Raw genomic sequence first — 21,573 nt, 5'->3', positions numbered from 1 at the left:
GCGCTTCCTTAGGTTTCATTCCATATTCCTGATGCATTTCGATGAAGATTCGTAGGAGGTCTTCTGATGCTAATAGCATTTTTATGCTAGTTGGTGTCATACCCTCGATGCATACTGTAGGTTGTTTATTTTTCATGTATGACAAATACAGTCGGACGACGTGCATTATTTTCGGGTCACGAAGTCTTGCTTTCAAGAAGCGTTCGTCGCCATTTGCAGATTGTGAATTAAGACTTACAATGGGAAGACGCATTGGATCGATTTCGAATTGGCTGTCTGTATTCATGTCCTGTGTTATTGCAGATGTATTTATGTTCTGTGATATTGCAGATGTGTTCACATAGTTAGTGGGTATTGCAGCTTTGATGTCATTATTTCCTAAGACCGGAGTAGTGTTGCTTTGAATACTTCTAGTTCCTTTGTAAGGGTTGATTGTTTCACCTTTTTGAAAATTTATGAATTTTGAGGCAATATCTGCACCTGAATGCCCGGAGAATTGAACCCGTGCAGCTGCTAGTAAGTCTTTGTCCAAGGTAATGTATATTGTAATAACATGTTATTGTTATTGTTGTGGCAGGTATTGTTACTATTAAGTCGTCGTCGTCGTCGTTTTTGTTTCACCACTTTTAATGACGCTGTACCATTTTAAACACATTTTGCCCGATAATTCCGGAACCGGAAGTCGGATCCGTATGGAATTCAGGAATTCCATATGGGATGAGTCCTTTCATGTCAATCTAAAAGCTTGTCAAAATTGGTTCAGACGTCTTCGAGAAAGCCTAGTGAGATTATTTGATACATACACACACATACATACAGACACATACACACAGACATTGCTCAGCTTGACGAACTGAGTCAAGTCGTACGACAACATTTGTTCTACTCGGGTTTTGAAGTGATTGCCTAGCATTTCTATATGAGATAGGCAAAAGTCATTGAATATTGCACATAACCACATATATTCACTCATACATACATTTTCCGATTTTGTCTAGCTTAGTCGAATGGTATAAAACACTTTGGAGAGTATAGAGCAGTTAGTAATTAGGAATATCTGTTAACATCACCTGTAGAGAACAATTTGTAGCTGATGTCCTGCATTGAATTGCATATCAATTGGCAAATGTGAATTGTTGCTGGATCCATCTCCATACGACCAGTTAATATACATGCCTTTTTTACCAGAATCCAGTAGAGAATGAGGCATTTTTGTTACGATATTTATAATACGATGCCAGAAAATAGTTCATATTCAATAATATGTTGATATGATGCTTTTCCAAGGGATCACTTCATTTTATGTGCTGTATTTGAAATAATAAGAAGAGAGGTTATTAAAATCTACGTGAATTACAGATTGAATTGTGATAAAATCATTTGACAGTAATTTTTATAGGTAAAATTGTGGATTATAAAGATGATGTAGGTCTAATTTATAGTTATTATGATATTTATTATGAGTATAAAGAGGGTCAGACAATTTTTTCATTCATAGTATGGAATATTAAGTTATACGTATACCTTTCTTTCCATAAAATTATGAATACTACCTCAAAAATTGTTTTCTATTCCCAACCAAATCATTCGACGGGCCATCTAGCACTCCATTATCAGAGTCATCCTACGTTTTTCTCAAATGCAAATAATACAGCAAAATTCCGATGAATATATCTCTCGTACAAGGAAAGCAGCGCACAAAACAAATTCTTAAAATGATCAACTTACTAATGTGTACAGCAACCTTCTCTATGGCATAATAGCATAGAGTGAACTGCCGAACACAAATCATTGCTTCTCGAGTGAGGGAAATGGTGCGTAAAGTAAGTTTGTAGCGGGTCTACTTGTTGATGGGCACATCAACCTTCCCTACGGCTTTAACGAACCACACAGAGTACAGAGTCGGTAAGGTACTAACATTTTTTAAATTCATTTGTTTACAAAAATATTAGGTCATTGATCTAACGATTTTCTATTTACTCCAATGTTGCAGTTACTCATGTTTTACATATCATGTATACCAGTATGAAACGAGTGTTTTACTATTTTTATTTATATGAAAAATAGATACAAAATTTACTCAAACTTTGGAAAATTTTTCAGAAGGCCGGTGTGTCATATGAGCAATTCCAGGAATGAGTAGACAAAATCAGAATCGACTTTCTCCGCTTTAGATGAAACTTTGCACATGGCTTCAGTATGGCAAACCATAAGTTTTGAACCAATTGAGAGGTCAATCCCACTCACGACTGATTTTTAAAAACGGCGTATGTATTTTTGCATTTCACAAAAATTGCCTTCTTCAAATCGTTGTAACTCGAAAACCGTTAATTGTACAAAAATGGCGTTCAGGAAGAAGTTGTAGGGAAACTAAAAAAAATTGATTTTAATAATTATTCATGTACATGTAATAATTGTAGATATAGCAAACAAATAAACAATTCATGGATATATAAACATGGTTAAAGCCGGGGTAAAATAAATGATATAAAAAAAATGGATATATAAAAAAGGTGTTATAGTTCAATATCCAAGTATCTCAAGAACAACTACTTTTAGAAGAAAGGATATCATGAACAAATCTATTGCCTTTAACCTGTAGAATAATATTCTACTGTTTAAATGATTATCTTTCAACGAGAACTTGAAATTTTGAATGTATCTGTAGGTTTAAAATAAAAATTATCAAAAGAAATCGAAACCCTGTTTTTTTTAATTAAATTTTTTTGGTTCATTTTAAAATTATTGAGAAAAAAATTTTTTTTTTCAGTGTATATTTTTTTAGACTGCCCTATTGATTCCCTACAACTTCTTCCTGGACGCCATTTTTGTACGATGAACGGTTTCCGAATTACAACGAGACCCGTAAAATGTTTTAGCTGTATCAATCAATCTGTAGGTTTTAATAAAAAAATAAAAAAAAATTATCAAAAAAAAAACGAAACCCTGATTTTTTTTTTATTTTTTTTTTGATTTTGAAATTATTGAGAAAAAAAATCAAAAAATTTTTCAGTGTATATTTTTTTAGTGTCCAATCGATTCCCTACAACTTCTTCCTGAAAGGCCATTTTTGTACAGTTAACGGTTTCCGAGTTACAACGATTTGAAGAAGGCAATTTTCGTGACATGCAAAGATACATACGTCCTTTTTCAAAATCAGTCGTTAGTCGGATTGACCTCTCCATTGATTCAAAACTTATGATTTGCCATACTGAAGCCATGTGCAAAGTTTCATCCAAATGTGTAAAGTTTCATCCAAATCGGAGAAGGTCGAGTCTGATGATCTGCCAAGTCTTTCTGGAATTGCTCATATACCAATCAATTCAGATCGGTCAATTGAGCAAACGTCTGTGTGTATGTGTGTGCAGAACGAAGAGACGTAGATATCAGAGATAGCTGACGATTTTGAACGTACTACTTGCAACTGAAAGGTCCTTTTGTCAGTCAGAATGCTATTGCTTTCGTTCTTTCATCCGTTGTTTACTTTTCTAGTTATACGAAGTTTAATGTCAAAAATTGTTTTCCTCATATAGAAAGTCTATGTAATCACTGAGAAACCGGAATTTTGAACGAAGGACCGAAGAGCCGAGTGTCACAGATGGCTAAACTTGGGAGAGATGGCTACACCGACTTTCACAAACTTAGATTCAAATGAAAGGGCCAATGGGGTACTTGTTTTTTTTATTGAATTTTATCTTTATACGACTTCCGGTTTCGGAATTACTAGGTAATATTGAAAAATGTATGAGAAAATGCGCACTGAATTTTCTCGGAAACTTCCTAACCGATTTACACAAACTGAGGAGCAAATAAAAAGTCTTGAAATTTTTGAAAAGTCCATGAATAGTTCCAGTATTACAGTGCGATAAATCCGGTATTACGGTGCGATAAGAGGCAAATTTTCAATTTCACGAGGATTTTTTCACAAGTGATTGTGAAACGAGGTGCACATTTTTGTAAAACTTACTGGTAAATTCTTTTAGTTGGCAGATCTTGTTAGTTTGTGGATATATAAACCTACTTTGGGACTACTAGTATCCGGTTTCCACTTACAACAGCACCGATAACACTGAAGAAAACGATGCAAAACCGGTACGTGTTGGTACGGAAGAAAAAAACACCACCGGCTTTGCTCCGTTCGCAGCGTACTTTGTCACATTTAAATCTGTATTTCCAGGTATCTGTAAATCTGTATCGGGGGATAAAAATTCTGTTATAAAAATCTGTATATGAAAATGATAATAAATTAAAGCGCAACGAAAAGAGTTATTAAATTGAATCTGAAAATGACAGCCACTTTTTGTTTAGAGGTAGCTTGTTGTAATGTAATTGGCAATCATTTCGTTTTTCTGTTTTATAATATGACCAAGGCCATCTTTCCATCTTATCAGAGTAAAATTCAAAACATAAAAATTCCGCTAAAATATTTGCAAAAAAAGTTAACATAGATTAACCGTCATTAGCAGAAGATGTGTTTTCCATCCTTTATATTTCCTTTTATTCATATTGTACCCACTTGTTAGTATTGTTAGATAATAGTGAAAATTGGTCCGGTTCTATATCATTCGACACAGTTCATCGGCCTAAGCAATGTATGTGTGTGTATGTATATCTCGAATGTATATGCAAATCTCGAATCTTGAGTGCATATCCGAATACACTTAATATTTTTAAGGTCTACAGATTTTACGCGAAGGTAAAACTTAGTACTTTGGAAACCCCTAAGCTGTTTAAAATGACTTTTTTCGGAGAATATGGTGATACTTATTCCAATTTCCGATTTAGCAACTATTTTTTCACTATCTTTACGTTTCTTCTTAGACTCGTCAGTGCAGAGCAGTTCAAATTGAACTGCTTACTGCGAACTTAAACAGTTCAATTTGAACCGCTAAGCAGGCGTAAAGTTATTGCTATTTGCAACATATTTGTAATAAGCACCGAAGTGCTAAGTCTTTCCTGACGTGCCGAAAGAAAACAAGTTTCGACTAATACTGGCCGATTCAAATGGTCATTTAGAGGGTTAACCTTATTTTGTGCTAGGGCACATAAAAAATTTCACTATCTTTACTTTTCGTCTTAGACTCGTCAGTGAAGAGCAGTTAAAATTGAACTGCTTACTGTGAACTTAAACAGTTCAATTTGAACCACAAAGCAGACGTAAAGTTATATCGTTTACAAATGCATAAGAAACAGCGTATAGTGAAAGTAAAACGTTTCATTGAAAAGTGCAGTGAAAGACGGTTCCGGAATGACCGGAAATAGTGGTCATATATACCAAATTTTTTCTCACTCACTTTTCTCAGCGATGGTTTGACCGATTTCCATAAACTAAGATTCAAATCAAAGTGGTCATATATATATATATATATATATATATATATATATATATATATATATATATATATATATATATATATATATATATATATATATATATATATATATATATATATATATATATATATATATATATATATATATATATATATATATATAAATAATTCTCACTCACTTTTCGCAGCAATGGTTTGACCGATTTTCACAAACTTAGATTCAAATGAAAGGTCTTCCGGTACAATACAAAATTCCAGAATTTCATCCTGATCCGACTTCCGGTTCCGGAGTTATATGGTAAAGTGTGTTCAATATAGTACATTGTCACTTAAACCGGCGAAACAAAAGGCGGGTGGGTAATGTCAGAGACATAACTGGATGTCGTGAATACGAAAACAACTGACATGTTCCTTAACACTTCCGAATATCAATTAGTTGATCAATTGTATGAATTATGCAAGCATTTCCCTTTGCACATTTTTCGCAAAAACAAAAAAAGGCTTCACTTTTTGTTGAGAGGCTTGTTTCTACCTGATTTCGTTTGTAGCTTTTGCACTAATGGGCGGTCCTAACGGCTATAAAAATAGCCGCATTCAGAATTTTAATGTTGAATATTTCATTTCAGATTTGCATAATTTATTGAAACAAACTATCAATATGCTGAAGGGACTCGTTTCTAGCATTCAGAAAGGTCAAATTACGTAATTCTCTACGACATTAAACTCTGGAACATTTTTCGCAAAAACAAAGAAGGTTTCACTTGATCTCGTTTACTGTGAGTTTCACACAGCGAAATGTGCACAAATCTAACCAAACTGTTCTAGGTTTGCAGTAAACTGAGGATATTTCCCTACGATTTGCGAACAACAAATCCTAATAGTTCTTTAGAAAACTTTTAGAGCCATTAGAACGGCTGCTCTCCACCGTTGTTTTTTCACCAATGCTAATGACTGGCAGCTGTGACGTAATCGCTCTTGTCGAAAGCGAAACTAATTATGCAGACGACACAAAACACATCTGCTCGCAGTGGCGATACAATCCAAACTTATTCAAGTTTTGTTGAGAGGCTTGTTTCTAACTGTTTTCGTTTGTAGCCTTTTCACTAATAGGCGGTCCTAACGGCTATAAAAATAGCCGCATACAGAATTTTAATATCGATTATATAATTTCGGATTTGCATAATTTATTGAAAGAAACTATCAATATGCTGTAGAGATTCGTTTCCAGCATTCAGAAGAGTCAAATTGCGTAATTCTCTACGACATTAAACTCTGGAACATTTTTCGCGAAAAAAGGCTCACTTGATCTCGATTACTGTGAATTTCACACAGCGAAAAGTGCACAAATCTTACCAAACTGTTCTAGATTTGCACTAAACTGAGGATATTTCCTTTCGATTTGCGAACAACAAATTATAATAGTTCTTTAGAAAACTTTTAGAGCCATTAGAACGGCTGATATTGTGCAATGCCCTCCACCGTTTTTTTTTCCCAATGCTAATGACTGGCAGCTGTGACGTAATCGCTCTTGTCGTAAGTGAAACTAGCTGTGCAGACGACACAAAACACATCTGCTCGCAGTGGCGATAGAATCCAAACTGATTGAATTTTTGTTAAGAGATTTCCTTTTATGTGATTTCGTTTGTAGCTTTTTCACTAATGGGCGGTCCTAACGGCTATAAAAATAGCCGCATACAGAATTTTAATGTCGATTATATAATTTCGGATTTGCATAATTTATTGAAACAAACTATCAATATGTTGTAGGGATTCGGTTCTAGCATTCAGATAGGTCAAATTTCGTCATTCTCTACAACATTAAACTCTGGAACATTTTTCGCAAAAAAAAGAAGGCTTCACTTGATCTCGTTTACTGTGAGTTTCACACAGCGAAATGTGCACAAATCTAACCAAACTGTTCTAGATTTGCACTAAACTGAGGATATTTCCCTACGATTTGCGAACAACAAATTTTAATAGTTCTTTAGAAAACTTTTAGAGCCATTAGAACGGCTGATTTTGTGCAATGCTCTCCACCGTTGTTTTTTCCCAATGCTAATGACTGGCAGCTGTGACGTAATCGCTCTTGTCTATCGAAACTAATTGTGCAGATGACACAAAACACATCTGCTCGCAGTGGCGATACAATCCTAACTGATTCAAGTTTTGTTGAGAGGCTTGTTTCTACCTGTTTTCGTTTGTAGCTTTTTCACTAATGGGCGGTCCTAACGGCTATAAAAATAGCCGCATACAGAATTTTAACGTCGATTATACCATTTCGGATTTGCATAATTTATTGAAAGAAACTATCAATATGCTGTAGGGATTCGTTTCCAGCATTCAGAAGAGTCAAATTGCGTAATTCTCTACGACATTAAACTCTGGAACATTTTTCGCAAAAAAAAGAAGGCTTCACTTGATCTCGTTTACTGTGAGTTTCACACAGCGAAATGTGCACAAATCTAAACAAACTGTTCTTGATTTGCAGTAAACTGAGGATATTTCCCTACGATTTGCGAACAACAAATCCTAATAGTTCTTCAGAAAACTTTTAGAGCCATTAGAACGGCTGATTTTGTGCAATGCTCTCCACCGTTGTTTTTTCCCAATGCTAATGACTTTCAGCTGTGACGTAATCGCTCTTGTCGAAAGCGAAACTAGTTGTGCACACGACACAAAACACATCTGCTCGCGGTGGCGATAGAATCCAAACTGATTGAATTTTTGTTAAGAGATTTCCTTTATGTGATTTCGTTTGTAGCTTTTTCACTAATGGGCGGTCCTAACGGCTATAAAAATAGCCGCATACAGAATTTTATTGTCGATTATTTCAATTAGGATTTGCATAATTTATTGAAACAAACTATCAATATGTTGTAGGGATTCGTTTCTAGCATTCACAAGGACCAAATTGAGGAACTCACTGCGATATTCACCACTTTTCGGAACATTTTTCCCGGACGATTTGTTGTACAGCAGCAGATATTTTGTTCTCTTCCTTAGAACGCGTTCTGATTGGCTGGTGTTGACATGGATCAAATGAGACAGGTTTTTCAATAGTGTACTATTGAAATACTTCAATGCTTTTGCTATACACGTTTGAATTGAAAAATTTCGATTCTATTGGTAGTTAGATTATATAAATCCTTTCACAGATCACAGAGCTATGAGCTTTCGAAATACGAGAAAGGCAAACGCGCCTTATGAATTATCCTCTTTGATACTCGTTTATACCAAACATTTCAGAAAAGTTTAATTTTGAATTATTTGAGACTATGTCACAAAACCGAAAATTTTATCATAAAATTGTGATCATATTTCCGATGGCATGTCACAAGAATTATGTTGATTCATTAGATATTCACGATCAAAAACTTATCACTCTCTCAGAGGGTAAATTTTGAAAAGGCACCCCATAGTAAAGTAAGTCGTATTCACGACAAAAAACGTAAAAAAATCTAAACTGGTCTCAAAACTACACAAATCGATAGTCATTATCAGTAGGCAACTAAGCAAACCGATTCCGGCTATCCTGGTTCCCGGTATCCGGTTCCGGAAGTATCGGAAATAGTGGTCGTATATACCAAAATGGATCTCACTCACTTTTCTCAGCGACGGTTTGACCGATTTCCACAAACTTAGATCCAAATGAAAGGCCTTCCGGTCCCATACGGAATTCCTGAATTTCGTCGAGATCCGACTTCCGGCTTCGGAGTTATAGGGTAAAGTGTGTTCAATATAGCACACTGTCACTTAAACCGGCGAAACAAAAAACGTAAAAAAAAATCTCAACTGGTCTCAAAACTACACAAATCGATAGTCATCATCAGTAGGCAATTAAAGAAACAGATTTCGGCTCTCCTGGTTCCCGGTATCCGTTTCCGGAAGTACCGGAAAAAGTGGTCGTATATACCAAAATGGATCTCACTGGTTCTTAGCCTCTTGTCCAGTAACTCCTATCCCTACCTCCCCGCGGTGCCTGATGGAGTACGAGTAATCATAGGAAAGATCGGATAACCAACCCCGGTGGGACCTTGGTCGTATTCTGACAGGGAAGGGGGGCTTGCCTTCTCTTTACAGAGAGCGAGCCTACTCGAGCGTCTGTTCCCCATGTTGGGGCGGCTCGAAACAGCGTCTGTTCTCCATGTTTGGAGCGGCTGATTACCGTCCTTGTGTCATTGTGGGACTCTAAACAGTGCTGACACGATGGCCCTCCGGCGAGACAGGAGGTTGGTGCAGGCCTAACAAGCCGCCCGGAAAACACTTGTTACGAATAATCAAAATATAAATACGACTCGGAATAATCGGCGAAGACCTACGTGACGAAATAAGGACTACGATTGGAAGCTTGGCACATGGAACTGCAAATCGATTGGCTTCCCAGGATACGACCGGATGCTGCATGATGAGATTCAAATCCGCGGCTTCGATGTCGTAGCACTGCAGGAACTTTGTTGGACGGGAGAGAAGGTGTGGAAAAGTGGGCATCGAGCGGCAACCTTCTACCAGAGCTGCGTCGCAACCAACGTTCTAGGAACGGGATTTGTAGTGTTGGGCAAGATGCGTTAGCGCGTGATTGGGTGGCAGCCAATCAGTGATAGAATGTGCGTATTGAAGATCAAGGACCGTTTCTTCAATTACAGCATCATCAACGTTCACTGCCCACATGAGACAAGACCCGATTACGAGAAGGAAGCATTCTACGCGCAGCTGGAGCAAACCTACGACAACTGCCCCCGGCGGGATGTAAAACTCCTCATCGGCGACATGAATGCTCATGTAGGCCGGGAGGCAATGTACAGACCCGTGATCGGGCTGGAGAGCCTGCACGCGGTAACAAACGACAACGGTCAACGATGCGTAAACCTTGCAGCCTCCCGAGGAATGGAAGTTCGAGGCACTTTCTTCCCCCGCAAAGATATCCACAAAGCCACCTGGAGATCACCTGATCAACATACAGAAAATCAAATCGACCACGTTCTCATCGACGGTTGATTCATCTCCGACGTGAACAATGTCCGCACCTACCGCAGTGAAAATATTGATTCTGACCACTACCTTGTCGCGGTTTGTATGCGCTTAAAACTATCGACGGTGCACAATATTATGATTATTATGACGAGCATCTGAATGGCGAAGCACAGGATACAGAGATCGACACAGGAATCAATCTGGGTGCACACTCAGCCGACGACAGATTTACAGCACCTGGTCTGTCGGAGATAAGTAAAGAGATCAGCAAGCTGAGGAACAACAAAGCCGCGAGCAATTACCAGTTGCCAGGCGAGCTGCTCAAACATGGAGGAGAGGCACTGGCCAGAGCGCTGCACTGGATAATTTCCAAGATTTGGAAGGAGGAGATTCTACCGCAGGAATGGCTGGATGGAGTGGTATGTCCCGTCTACAAAAAGGGCGATAAGCTAGATTGTTGCAATTACCGCGCAATCACATTGCTCAACGCCGCCTACAAGGTACTCGACCAAATCCTTTGCCGTCGTCTATCACCAATAGCTAAGGAATTCGTAGGGCCGTACAAAGCGGGAATTACTGGCGCCCGCGCCACAACGGATCATATATTCGCGCCCGCGCCACAACGGATCATATATCCGGAAGTGACGTAAATACAACGTACCCACGCATCACCTATTCATTGAATTCAAAGCGGCATACGACACAATCGATCGAGAACTGCTATGGCAGATAATGCACGAATACAGTTTCTCGGATAAACTGACGCTATTGGTCAAAGCATCGATGGATGGAGTGATGTGCTACGTCCAAGTATCTGAAACGCTCTCGAGCCCCTTCGAATCTCGGAGAGGGCTACGCCAAGGTGATGGACTCTCTTGTATCTTGTTCAATACTGTCCTGGAAGGTGTGATCCGAAGAGCGAGGATCGACACGAGTGGCACGATCTTCCGAAAGTCCGTACAACTTTTTGGCTTCACTGAAGATATTGATATTGTGACACGTAAACTTGAGAAGATGATGGAAACCTACATCGGACTGAAGGCTGAAGCTAAGCGTATCGGACTGGCCATAAATGCGTCGAAAAAAAAACATGAGAGATAGAGGCTCTAGAGAAGAAACACTACGCCTCCCACCACGAATATTGATAGACGATGACGATATCGAGGTGGTTGACGAGTTCGTGTATTTGGGCTCACTGGTGACCGCCGATAATGACACCAGCAAAGAAATTCATAGACGTATTTTTACAGGGAATCGTGCGTACTTTGGACTCCTCCGATCGAGAAAAGTACGCAACCGCACGAAATTGACCATATACAAAACGCTCATCAGACCGGTTGTTCTCTATGGCCACGAGACCTGGACTATGCTGGCAGAGGACCAACGCGCCCTCAGTGTTTTCGATAGAAAGATACTGAGGACCATCTATGGCGGAGTGCAGATGGAAGACGGAACGTGGAGACCGCGTATGAATCACGAATCGCATCAGCTGCTAGGAGAACCACCTATCGTACGGACAGCTAAAATCGGACGTCTACGATGGGCTGGGCATGTCACAAGGATGTCGGCCGGCAGCCCAGTTAAAATGGTTCTTGAATCTAGTCCGACTGGTACAAGACGAAGAGGAGCGCAGCGAGCAAGGTGGATCGATAAAGTGGAGGGTGATCTCAGAAGCATTCGTGCCTTGAGTGGCTGGCGACGATCAGCCATGGATCGAGTTGTGTGGAAACATTTGCTTGATCCAGCTAAGGACACCCCAGGACTATAGCTGTTAGGTAAGGTAAGGTAAGTATATACCAAAATGGATATCACTTACTTTTCTCAGCGATGATTTGACCGATTACCACATACTTAGATTCAAATGAAAGGTCTTCTGGTTTCATATGAATTTCCTGAATTTCATCCGGATCCTACTTTCGGTTCTGGAGTTATAGGGTAAAGTGTGTTCAATGTTGTATACCGTCACTTAAACCGGCGAAACAAAAAACGTAAAAAAAATTCTAAACTGATCTCAAAACTACACAAATCGTTAGTCATCATCAGAAGGCAACTAAACAAACCGGATCCGGTTATTCTGGTTCCCGGTATCCGGTTCCGGAAGTACCGGAAATAGTGGTCATATATACCAAAATGGATATCACTCTCTTTTCTCAGCGATGGTGGACCGATTTCCACAATGTTAGATTCAAATGAAAGGTCTTCCGGTCCCATATGGAATTCTCAATTTCATTCGGATCTGACTTACGGTTTCGTTTAATATTGTGCACCGTCACTGAAACTGGCGAATCAAAAATCGTAGAATATGTTATAAACTGGACTCTAAACCGTTATTCCCAATCTTAGGGTCAATTGAAAGGTCTAGTGGTCTTACCAAAAATTACTGCATATTTTCGGATGCAACAAACATTTGAATCGTAATTAAGAGTGCGTACTAGTAGGGTTTGTATGTCATGTTAGTTGGTGGTTTAAACGATATAATAATAAACAATATATACAGTTGGTGGCCATACGAACCGAATTTGATTATACTGGTTCTTGGGTTCCGGTGCCGGAAGTGCATAGAATATTGAAACCGCTTCGTTTTCTTAAGGATGACCTACGCATTCAAAGCACTGTTTTATTCTGTATGTTATACTAGTTAATGCACAAACAATCTCTTGGTTTCTTTCAAAAATCGAAGAGAAAAATTTTGAATAGAATACCACAATATTATATGTACATGAGAGAGGCATCATTACACCACTAGGTGGATTAAAACAGGTTTTTAAGCAAAATTCTGTTTCTGTTTTTCCCTGCTGTTCAATACCACTACATTTGTCTACCAATCTTTGCCCGCACGTAAACTGTTATGTGCCATGACAAAAAGTTTAAATTTGTCAGGCCTTCCTCCATATAATAAAATGGAAGCTTCTGATGGCAATACATTTCGCATCAAAAATTTTCCCGGTGGCCTTGCACTCCCGAACGGACTGTACGCGGTATATATCCGAATCGAATTGAATGGGAAAAGGTTGAACATTCCTAGACTATCGAAAGACCTGACCCCGCGATATTTTACAATACAAAAAATTTTATAAGTACACCCAGACAAACTCAGGGTCTTGCTAGCCAATGCGAAACAGGCTAACGAGATCGTTCAATGCGATCTCTTCACGCGAGAGTATCGCGTATATGTTCCACTTCGTGAAGTCGAGAAAGACGACGTGTTCACTGATCCGAGTCTGACTTGCGTGGTCTTTCTTGAGCATGGGGTAGGCTGTTTTAAAAACCCCCTACTCAAGAATGTTAAGATACTGGATTGCAAGTAGTTGCCTTCAGTATCGATTCCTCATTAGATTCGTATCGGGTGACTTTCGCTGGGTCGACTTCGCCTAACTACGTTCCTGGACCGAATTCGTATTCAGTTCACTTTTTTGTTCCGTGGGTCATAAACTGCTCCAATTGCAAACAATTGCGACACATAGCATCCCATTGTTGCAATAAAAGCCGTTGTATCAAGTCTGGAGGGAGTAATGCGTATAACTCATGCGTATTAACATTGTAAAGTGTCTCTACTGTAAGGAGAGTCTGCATTATCGTATGGCATGTCCCGAGTACAAACTGCGCCAGAATAAAATACAGCATACACTCAAGCAACATTCCAAGCGTTCTTTTGCGGAGATGTTAAAGAATGCTACGCCTTAAGTAAATCTTTACGCTTGTGCAGCGCCCTTAGCAAATTTTCCTTCAAACTTGCTAGTATTGTAGAAAAAGTAGGGAGTCGTGAAGGAATAACAACTTTGCAAGAACAGCAACCCAGTCGTGAAGGAAAAACTCGTCACCTTTCAGGCAAGCCTTCACGTCAGCGTAAACGCGACGAGCAATAACAAAAATATCTTTTCACGGGCACCGGTCACTGTCATTGACATTGTGGCAGTGGTTTCGGTTCGCGGCTCTCGGCCTTCGATAGAACTTCGGGAGAAAGTCGGATGAACTTTCTACTTAAAATCACAAGCTCGGCTTGTACTAAAATCTTCGGGCTTTACCGAAAGTAAATGTTAGGAGCTTGAAAACCCATAGTTGGGAAGAGTTAGGAGTTAGTTCAGTTGTGAAGAGTGCGCGGTAAATAGCCGTTAGTCTCGGGCGTCGGCCCGTAGACAAATTAGGTAGTCGTTATTAAGTAGTTGGTTCGAGTTATCGGTTAGTCCAATCAGTTCCAAATAGTAAATAAAATAGTGTATATAACCGTTAGTAGTGAGTCAGTATCTAGCCATTAATCGAAGTTGTTGCACAATTAATCAGTTCCGAAGTGACAATGTGATACGCGATAACCGATCGTGACTAGCGAGTTCAACAAAGTGGCAATCACACCAGATCTCATAAGAAGAAAAACAATCAATCAATTAACGTCTGTTATAAAAGATTAAGAGTGTAGCCAAATATTAGTGAAGAAAATATAGAAAAAGAAAAAAAAACGGATTATTGACAAAGAGTGTTACGATTTTTCGTCTAGAACAGAAAGAAACATCCTCCTTCGGTATCTTCCTCCCGCCACCGCTCGGCCAAAAACAACGAGGTCCTCTCATTATCTCCGAAGTAAGGATTCGATTGTGTCTGGCGGTGGCTCAGAAGTTTTCTAGTAATATGATTAATTTGAAACGCGGGCAAAATATTGAACAAGTTTCTGTCTCAGCAAAGATTATGGGAAAACATTTGAAAATATGTGCTGTTTATATTCCGCCGGATCGAAGTCGGGACGTCAACGTAATTAATGAGCATATTGCCTCTGTGCAAGAATTATGTGATAATTGTACCGATGGGACTGTTCTTGTGTGTGGAGACGACAATCAACCTCATATAAGTTGGACTGAAAATAATTCTGATGCTATGTACAACAACGCAAAATTACTATTGGCAGCGATGTATTTCCATGATAATCAGAAATAATGATCACATTGAACAAATTTCGTTACCGAAGCAAGAAGATGGAAGGTACCTGGATTTTAATTCGGGAAGTCCATATGCGCATAAATGCAACACAGTAATTGCACTTATAGATCGTGCAATCAAACTATCTGATTGTAAGAACCGTCCTTCAGCAATACGAACAGTCAAGAGCATCTTACAAATGAACCATTATCCCAATTGGTTCGTCTTCAAAATCCTCAAGGATCGTGTGGATAAACATTATTATAGTCAGAGGGAAAAATAAGGAACAAATCTAGACTAATCATATGTTGCAGTACCGTACATCCCTGGACTTAGTGAAAAATTGGATAGAATTTTAAAAAAGTACAACAGAAAATTGGCATTTAAGCCGAAAGATAAAATATAAAAACCAAATTTTCACTAAGCTTAAGGACCCGATCCCACCAGATAAACAGATTGGTCGAAGTTGTGGGCAATTTGGTTAATTCATGTCTTTTGGGACGAAAATGACATTTTTGGTAGTATACCATTCTACCGTTGATTTCGAGTAGTGGCAAGAAGCAAGATCCTGCAGAAGACAACAGGATCCTTGTGGTTTCGAATCATGGGTAGAAGTCGTTTTTGTAAACATTCCTTGATGTATATTTCGCTGTTCATAGAAGCAGTGGTGATGAAGGGTTTCGAAATCTTACAGCAGCTACAAATTGCTTGCCAGACCATAGCTTTCATACCAAATTTTTCGACTTCAATCGATATCTCGGACTAGTTTAACAATTGCCCTTCTCGCACCGTAAAATATTGTGGTCCCGCAAGGATTTGTACTCGAGTTTCACGTAGGTTTCGTCGTCCATGATTCTGCAGTTCAAATTTCCAGTAAGAATCGTATTGTACAGCTTTCGAACCCTCGGCCTGATCGATGCTTCTTGTTTCGGACTACGTTTTGGTTTTTTCTGTTTCTTATAGGTTCGAAGATTCAAACGTCCTTTAGCACGAAGAACATTTAACTTCGAAATGCTCACTTTTCTGGCCACAACCCGAACTGAAACCTCCTTCTTTTGCACGAACGCCTTCATTATACGTTTACTTCCTTATTGCATTTCGCACGGCTCTTTGACTTACTCCTTCCATTTTTGCTATCTTTCTCAGCGAAAGTCCACGTTCTCAAGCGTATACACAACCATTTTCGTTTAGCGGAAGGATAAAACTAAGTTTCTGTCAAATCAGAAGTGACATTAAGGTTACCAATGTCGAAATAACCGCTAGGTAAAAAAAGTTAGATGACGGACCCTGTATATTAATCATCAATATTTACATACAATTTACAAATTTCATTGAATACATCACCAACCAACCTCGGCATCATGAAAATGAGTGGATAGCCAAAGACATACGCAACAGTAAAACATTTTTGAAAGATAATCCTAACCTCACCATAACCAAAGCAGATAAGGGCAATAAAATGGTTATCATTACTGTTGAGGAATACGAAAAGAAAATTGCTTACCTCCTGAACGAAGAAATAACATAGAAGAAATTAATATCGGACCCAACAATGAAGATTTTAAAGAAAATTGGACTGCTAATAGAGGCGTGGCGAGATAAGAAGTTCATCGATTGGCGTACACACAAAATGATGAAAGTAAATGGATGTAGCCCTCCAATAATCTATGGTTTACCGAAAATTCATAAACCAGATAGACCGTTACGTCCCGTTGTGTCTACCATTGCATCAGCAACGAATAAAGTCGCACAATTTCTCTTTGGAATAACAGCAACATAATGGGAAAAAATCGATCCCCATGTAAAAAACAGTTTTGAGTTCGCGGAACAAATAGCAGGAGTACAGATAACAGTTCGGCTGAAAAGTTCGTATCGTTTAATAGAAACACACATTTGCATTTAAGCCGAAAGATAAAATATAAAAACCAAATTTTCACTAAGCTTAAGGACCCGATCCCACCAGATAAACAGACGAACGTGGTGTACACGATCCCGTGCGAAACAGACGATGGCAAGGTTAAATTGAACAGACAGGAAGAAAGCTTGAGACGAGAGTGGCGGAACACAAGAACGATGCGTAGAAAAAAGACGCAAGAACTGGACTGTCGCAACACACACAACAAGTAGGACACGTCTTCGACTTTGCCAACACTCGCATACTTGAGCGAATCGAGAACCAGGAGAAGAAAATAACAGCAGAAAGGTTCCACATAAAAATACTCGGTGAAGAAAAAACAGTGAATCTACAGAGAGAATGTGGGACTTTCTGCACCACATACGATAGACTGGTTTCTAAGTTTCGTCAGTATTGGAGAAGCAAACCACATGGACGGTCTGAAGTGAATGATCGTCATATCGTCAGTAATGATGGAGTGAGTGATAGAATAAATGAGTAGTGTGAATTTTTTGTTAAATGTAAGTTGATTGGATGGTTTTGTGATTGTAGGTGAACCGTTTATTTGTGATGTATTCAATGAAATTTGTAAATTGTATGTAAATACTGACGCTGAATATATGTTGTAGGCGTCCGACGATGACTGAAGAACAGTAAACCGAAACGTTATGCTGTACAAAAAGTAAAAAGTGAATGTTTTGCTAATTCTCATCGAAAATAATCAACAAATCAATAAAATCTAACAAATGGATGTTATCTATACCGATCTCAAAACTTTTGAGTCTCAGTTCTGATGCCTACTATATCCATTAGTTCATAAAATAGCAAAATTTTAATAAAAAGGATGTGCTGATAAAAACAAACTCGAAATAAGTAATGAAATCAACAACAAAATGTATAAAAATTTCAGCTTATTTTATAATTTGAAACAGTTAATAGTTTGGTTCAAATAATATGATATTTAAAAAATAAGGGGAATACGTTTTGTCGTGAATACGGCTTACTTTACTATGGGGCGCTTTTTAAAAATTTACCCTGTACAAGAATGGGCAAAACTTTATCGCAAATATCCCGTGATATACTTAACCCATCACCATAATTGTTTCTACAAGCTACCGGAAATATGATGAGGAATTTGTGATAAAATTTTCAGTGTGAGGTAACCATAAATAATTGAAAAACAACGTTTTCTAAAGCTTTTGGAAATAAAGAGGAAAATTCATCACGCTTGCATGCCTTTCGCACCCTAACGACGGTTTTGAGGTAGTCAAACACATATCAGTTCCGATTATCCACTGGGCGTGTATAAAAGGTAAACTTTGATTGAAAATTGTTCATTTCGTCATCTAACACTCGATGTGGATAGACGAACTAATTTCGATTTTGTTTTATCTTTTATTCGCTGCTATCTACCTACCCAAGCTATGGGCAAAACGCGCCATAGATCCGAGAAGGATCCAAAGGATGCTAAGCATCTAAAGTAAGTAACAATCAATACGCTGAACTGCCAATTGATGTCGAAGGGGAACTTCAAAAGAAGGGAAAAATGCCGCCTTTCTACCTGAAGGGCTTCATACCGACTCTACGCTCGGATTTCGACACGCTGATCAGCAAAGGACTACAAGCAACAATCCGTTTATGTACTGAAGGATACAAAATAACTATTCCGTCTTTGAACCACTACAAAGTAGAGGAATGTTATGAAGCAGACAAAAGCGGAATGCTTCACACAAAAAAACTAATAGAAGCCGAACTAAAGCAGGCACTGTCGGAGGCTGGACTAAAGCCGGTGATAGTTTTTAAAATGAAACGACGCAACACGGACAAAAACTATCGAGATGAACTGTACTTAGTTCATCTGGAGAAGGGCTTCACCACCATGAGTCAACTGAAAACGATACAATCGTTTTTCCATACAATCATCGAATGGCAAAAGTATAAACCGGTACATCGGGATGTCACACAGTGCACGAACTGTTTGAACTACGGCCATGGAGCGAGGAATTGCCACATGAAAAGTCGGTGCTGTGAAATGTGTGAACTGTGATGGCGACCATCCATCTACTATCAAATCGTGTCCCAAACGTGCTGAGTTCGCAGAAATTTGACAACAGGCGTCTCGTAAACAATCAACGCGCAAGAATGTTCCACAGAAGAATGAAAATAATTCACTGCGGCTACCACCGAAGAGAGATATTCCAAATTTGCCGTTACTACCTCACAGCAATCCAAAAGATTCAGCCGCTGGATCACAAAAAGATTCTTCCTTCTAAATCCCTCCTGGGTGGGGCAATAATCAACCACAAGCAAAGGATGACTCTGGTGACTTATTCTCTGCTGAACAACTTATCGTCATTTTTGAAACAACGACAACAAAACTACGAAACTGCAGAACGCGGTTAGATCAAATCAACGCCTTAGGTAAATTCATCATCGAATATACAATATAATAAGTTGGTTGTAGTTAATTTAAATGCTTGCTCACTCAGGAGCAAAACTGCTGAATTGTCCGACTTTCTTCCAGAGAAGAATGCCGATATTGCTATTTGAACTGAAACTCATCTTAAACCTGAAAGTTCTATTATTATTTAGAATTACAGAATTCACAGGCTCGACAGGACAACTACCAGAGGAGGAGGAGTTGCCATTGCCATTAAACGATCCATTCAGCACACGGTTCTGCCTGATTTAAATTGCAATTTATAGAAGCCATCGAAATTGAGATTACAACGACGATGGGACCCATCATCATCATCATTGTAGCGTACTACTCCAAACAAACCAATCTTCAGATGGTACGTGTGCATCAGAGAGACCTGGCTATGCTCACTCGACGACAAAACAAATTCATCATTGCTGGGGACCTGAACGCATGGCATGAGCTGTGGGGAAACAAAAGACAGAATCGATGTAAATCGATGCGGCCCTATCTTCCTTCCAGCATTCAATCACAGTCGCTCGTGGTAGGATAGCTCCAGTACAACATAATCCGAGTTTCTCTCTTCAAATTGACAGTGTCACCAAGAAACTCATCCCACTTCGAAATATCTACCGGAGGCAGTATCAACGAACTGGCATCCTTGATAACTAGACCTCTTACAACAACTTAAATGGGATAATCCAGGAAAGCATAACTGTGCTTCGCAACAGGAACTTCCAGCAAAAGCTTCGAGAAATTCTCCCGCATTCAAAGCTTTTCTGGTCTTCAACGAAGGTGCTTTAGAAAAAACCGAAGTCTCTTCCTCTTCTGATGTCACTCCAGGACGCAGCTGAAGGAATACCTTTAATCACACCAGTAGAGAAGACAAATGCGCTAGGCCAGCAGTTTGTGTGTTCACACAATTTAAGACTCAATAGTGTTAGTACACATGAAAGAGCCGTTGCTGATAGCGTAGCTGAGATTGACCAATTAGACAGCTTGGTTCCTGAGGAAATTAGAGTCACTGCGAATGAGCTGATGGCTATTGTGAAAAATTCCAAAAATATGAAGGCCCCCAGTTTCGACAACATATTCAACACTGAGCTGAACGCTCATTCGTTTTCTTAACTAAAATTTTTAACAGATGCTGGGAGCTGGACTACTTCCCTTCAATGTGAAAGTTGGCTAAAGTTATCCAAGTTTTGAAACCGGGGAAAGATCCTTCCTTTTCTAAGAGTTATCGGCCCATCAGCCTACTCTCTGCCCTATCCAAGCTGTTTGAAAAGTCAATACGAAGGCGAATTCTTGCTTTCACAGATAACAGGATATATTTCTGGAAGAACAGTTTTGGTTCCGGAATGGAAAATCCACCATCCACCAACTCACAAGGATTAACAAAGTAAAAAAAACAAATCAGGGTCCAAAACGATTGCCATGGCAATATTGGATGTTGGAAAGGCATTTGATAAATTGTGGCACGATGGCCTGGTGTTTAAACTGCATCGGTATAATTTTCCCATGTATCTTATTAAAATTATCAAAAATTATCTTGCAGATAGAGCATTCCAGGTTTCTCTGAATAATGCACTTTCGAAAGATTTACTATTCCTGCTGGTGTACCCCAGGGAAGTATCCTAGGTCCCATTCTATACAACATTTTTACATCAGACATCCCACCTCTTCCGGGTGGTGGTGTTCTGTAACAATTTGCTGATGATACTGCCATTCTTTACAAAGGTCGTGTCATTAATGCTCTCAAGAATAAACTATAGACAGGTCTGGACGCTCTAACTGAATATTTTACAAGCTGGAAAATTATGATTAATGCAGCAAAAACTCAGGTCATCTTGTTTCCACATTCATTCCAAAACTTGTTCCATCAGACGAATGCCGAATACGATTCGGTGATGAGGTCATTCAATGGTCCGATGAAGTTATCTATCTAGGACTCACCTTTGACAGACATCTGATATTCAGGTCACATGTTGACAAAATCGTTCAAAAATGCAGTATACTCATTAGGTCTCTGTATCCGCTGATTTGTAGAA

At 38.9% G+C, this 21,573-nt stretch overlaps 1 protein-coding gene across 7 annotated transcripts in view; it reads right to left on the bottom strand.

Annotated features, from left to right (window-relative positions):
• Positions 1-21,573, bottom strand: part of LOC131432617 (adipokinetic hormone/corazonin-related peptide receptor variant I-like) — a 581,002-nt gene that overhangs the window by 407,318 nt on the left and 152,111 nt on the right. For 6 of the 7 annotated variants that reach the window (XR_009229920.1, XR_009229919.1, XM_058598991.1 and 3 more), the window contains exon 2: positions 1,071-1,307. The exons of the other annotated variant lie outside the window; for it this stretch is intronic. Coding sequence is in view for 4 of the 6 variants with exons in the window: in XM_058598991.1 (XP_058454974.1) it covers positions 1,071-1,210 (140 nt within the window). In the remaining 2 variants the exon portion in view is untranslated. The remainder of the gene's footprint in view (positions 1-1,070; positions 1,308-21,573) is intronic. 7 annotated transcript variants of the gene reach the window in all.

This window comes from Malaya genurostris, chromosome 2, assembly GCF_030247185.1.
Source record: "Malaya genurostris strain Urasoe2022 chromosome 2, Malgen_1.1, whole genome shotgun sequence".
In the NCBI taxonomy this organism is placed as follows: domain Eukaryota; kingdom Metazoa; phylum Arthropoda; class Insecta; order Diptera; family Culicidae; genus Malaya; species Malaya genurostris.
The sequence above is the reverse complement of the archived record's forward strand: the minus strand, read 5'-3'. Positions and strand labels throughout refer to the sequence as shown.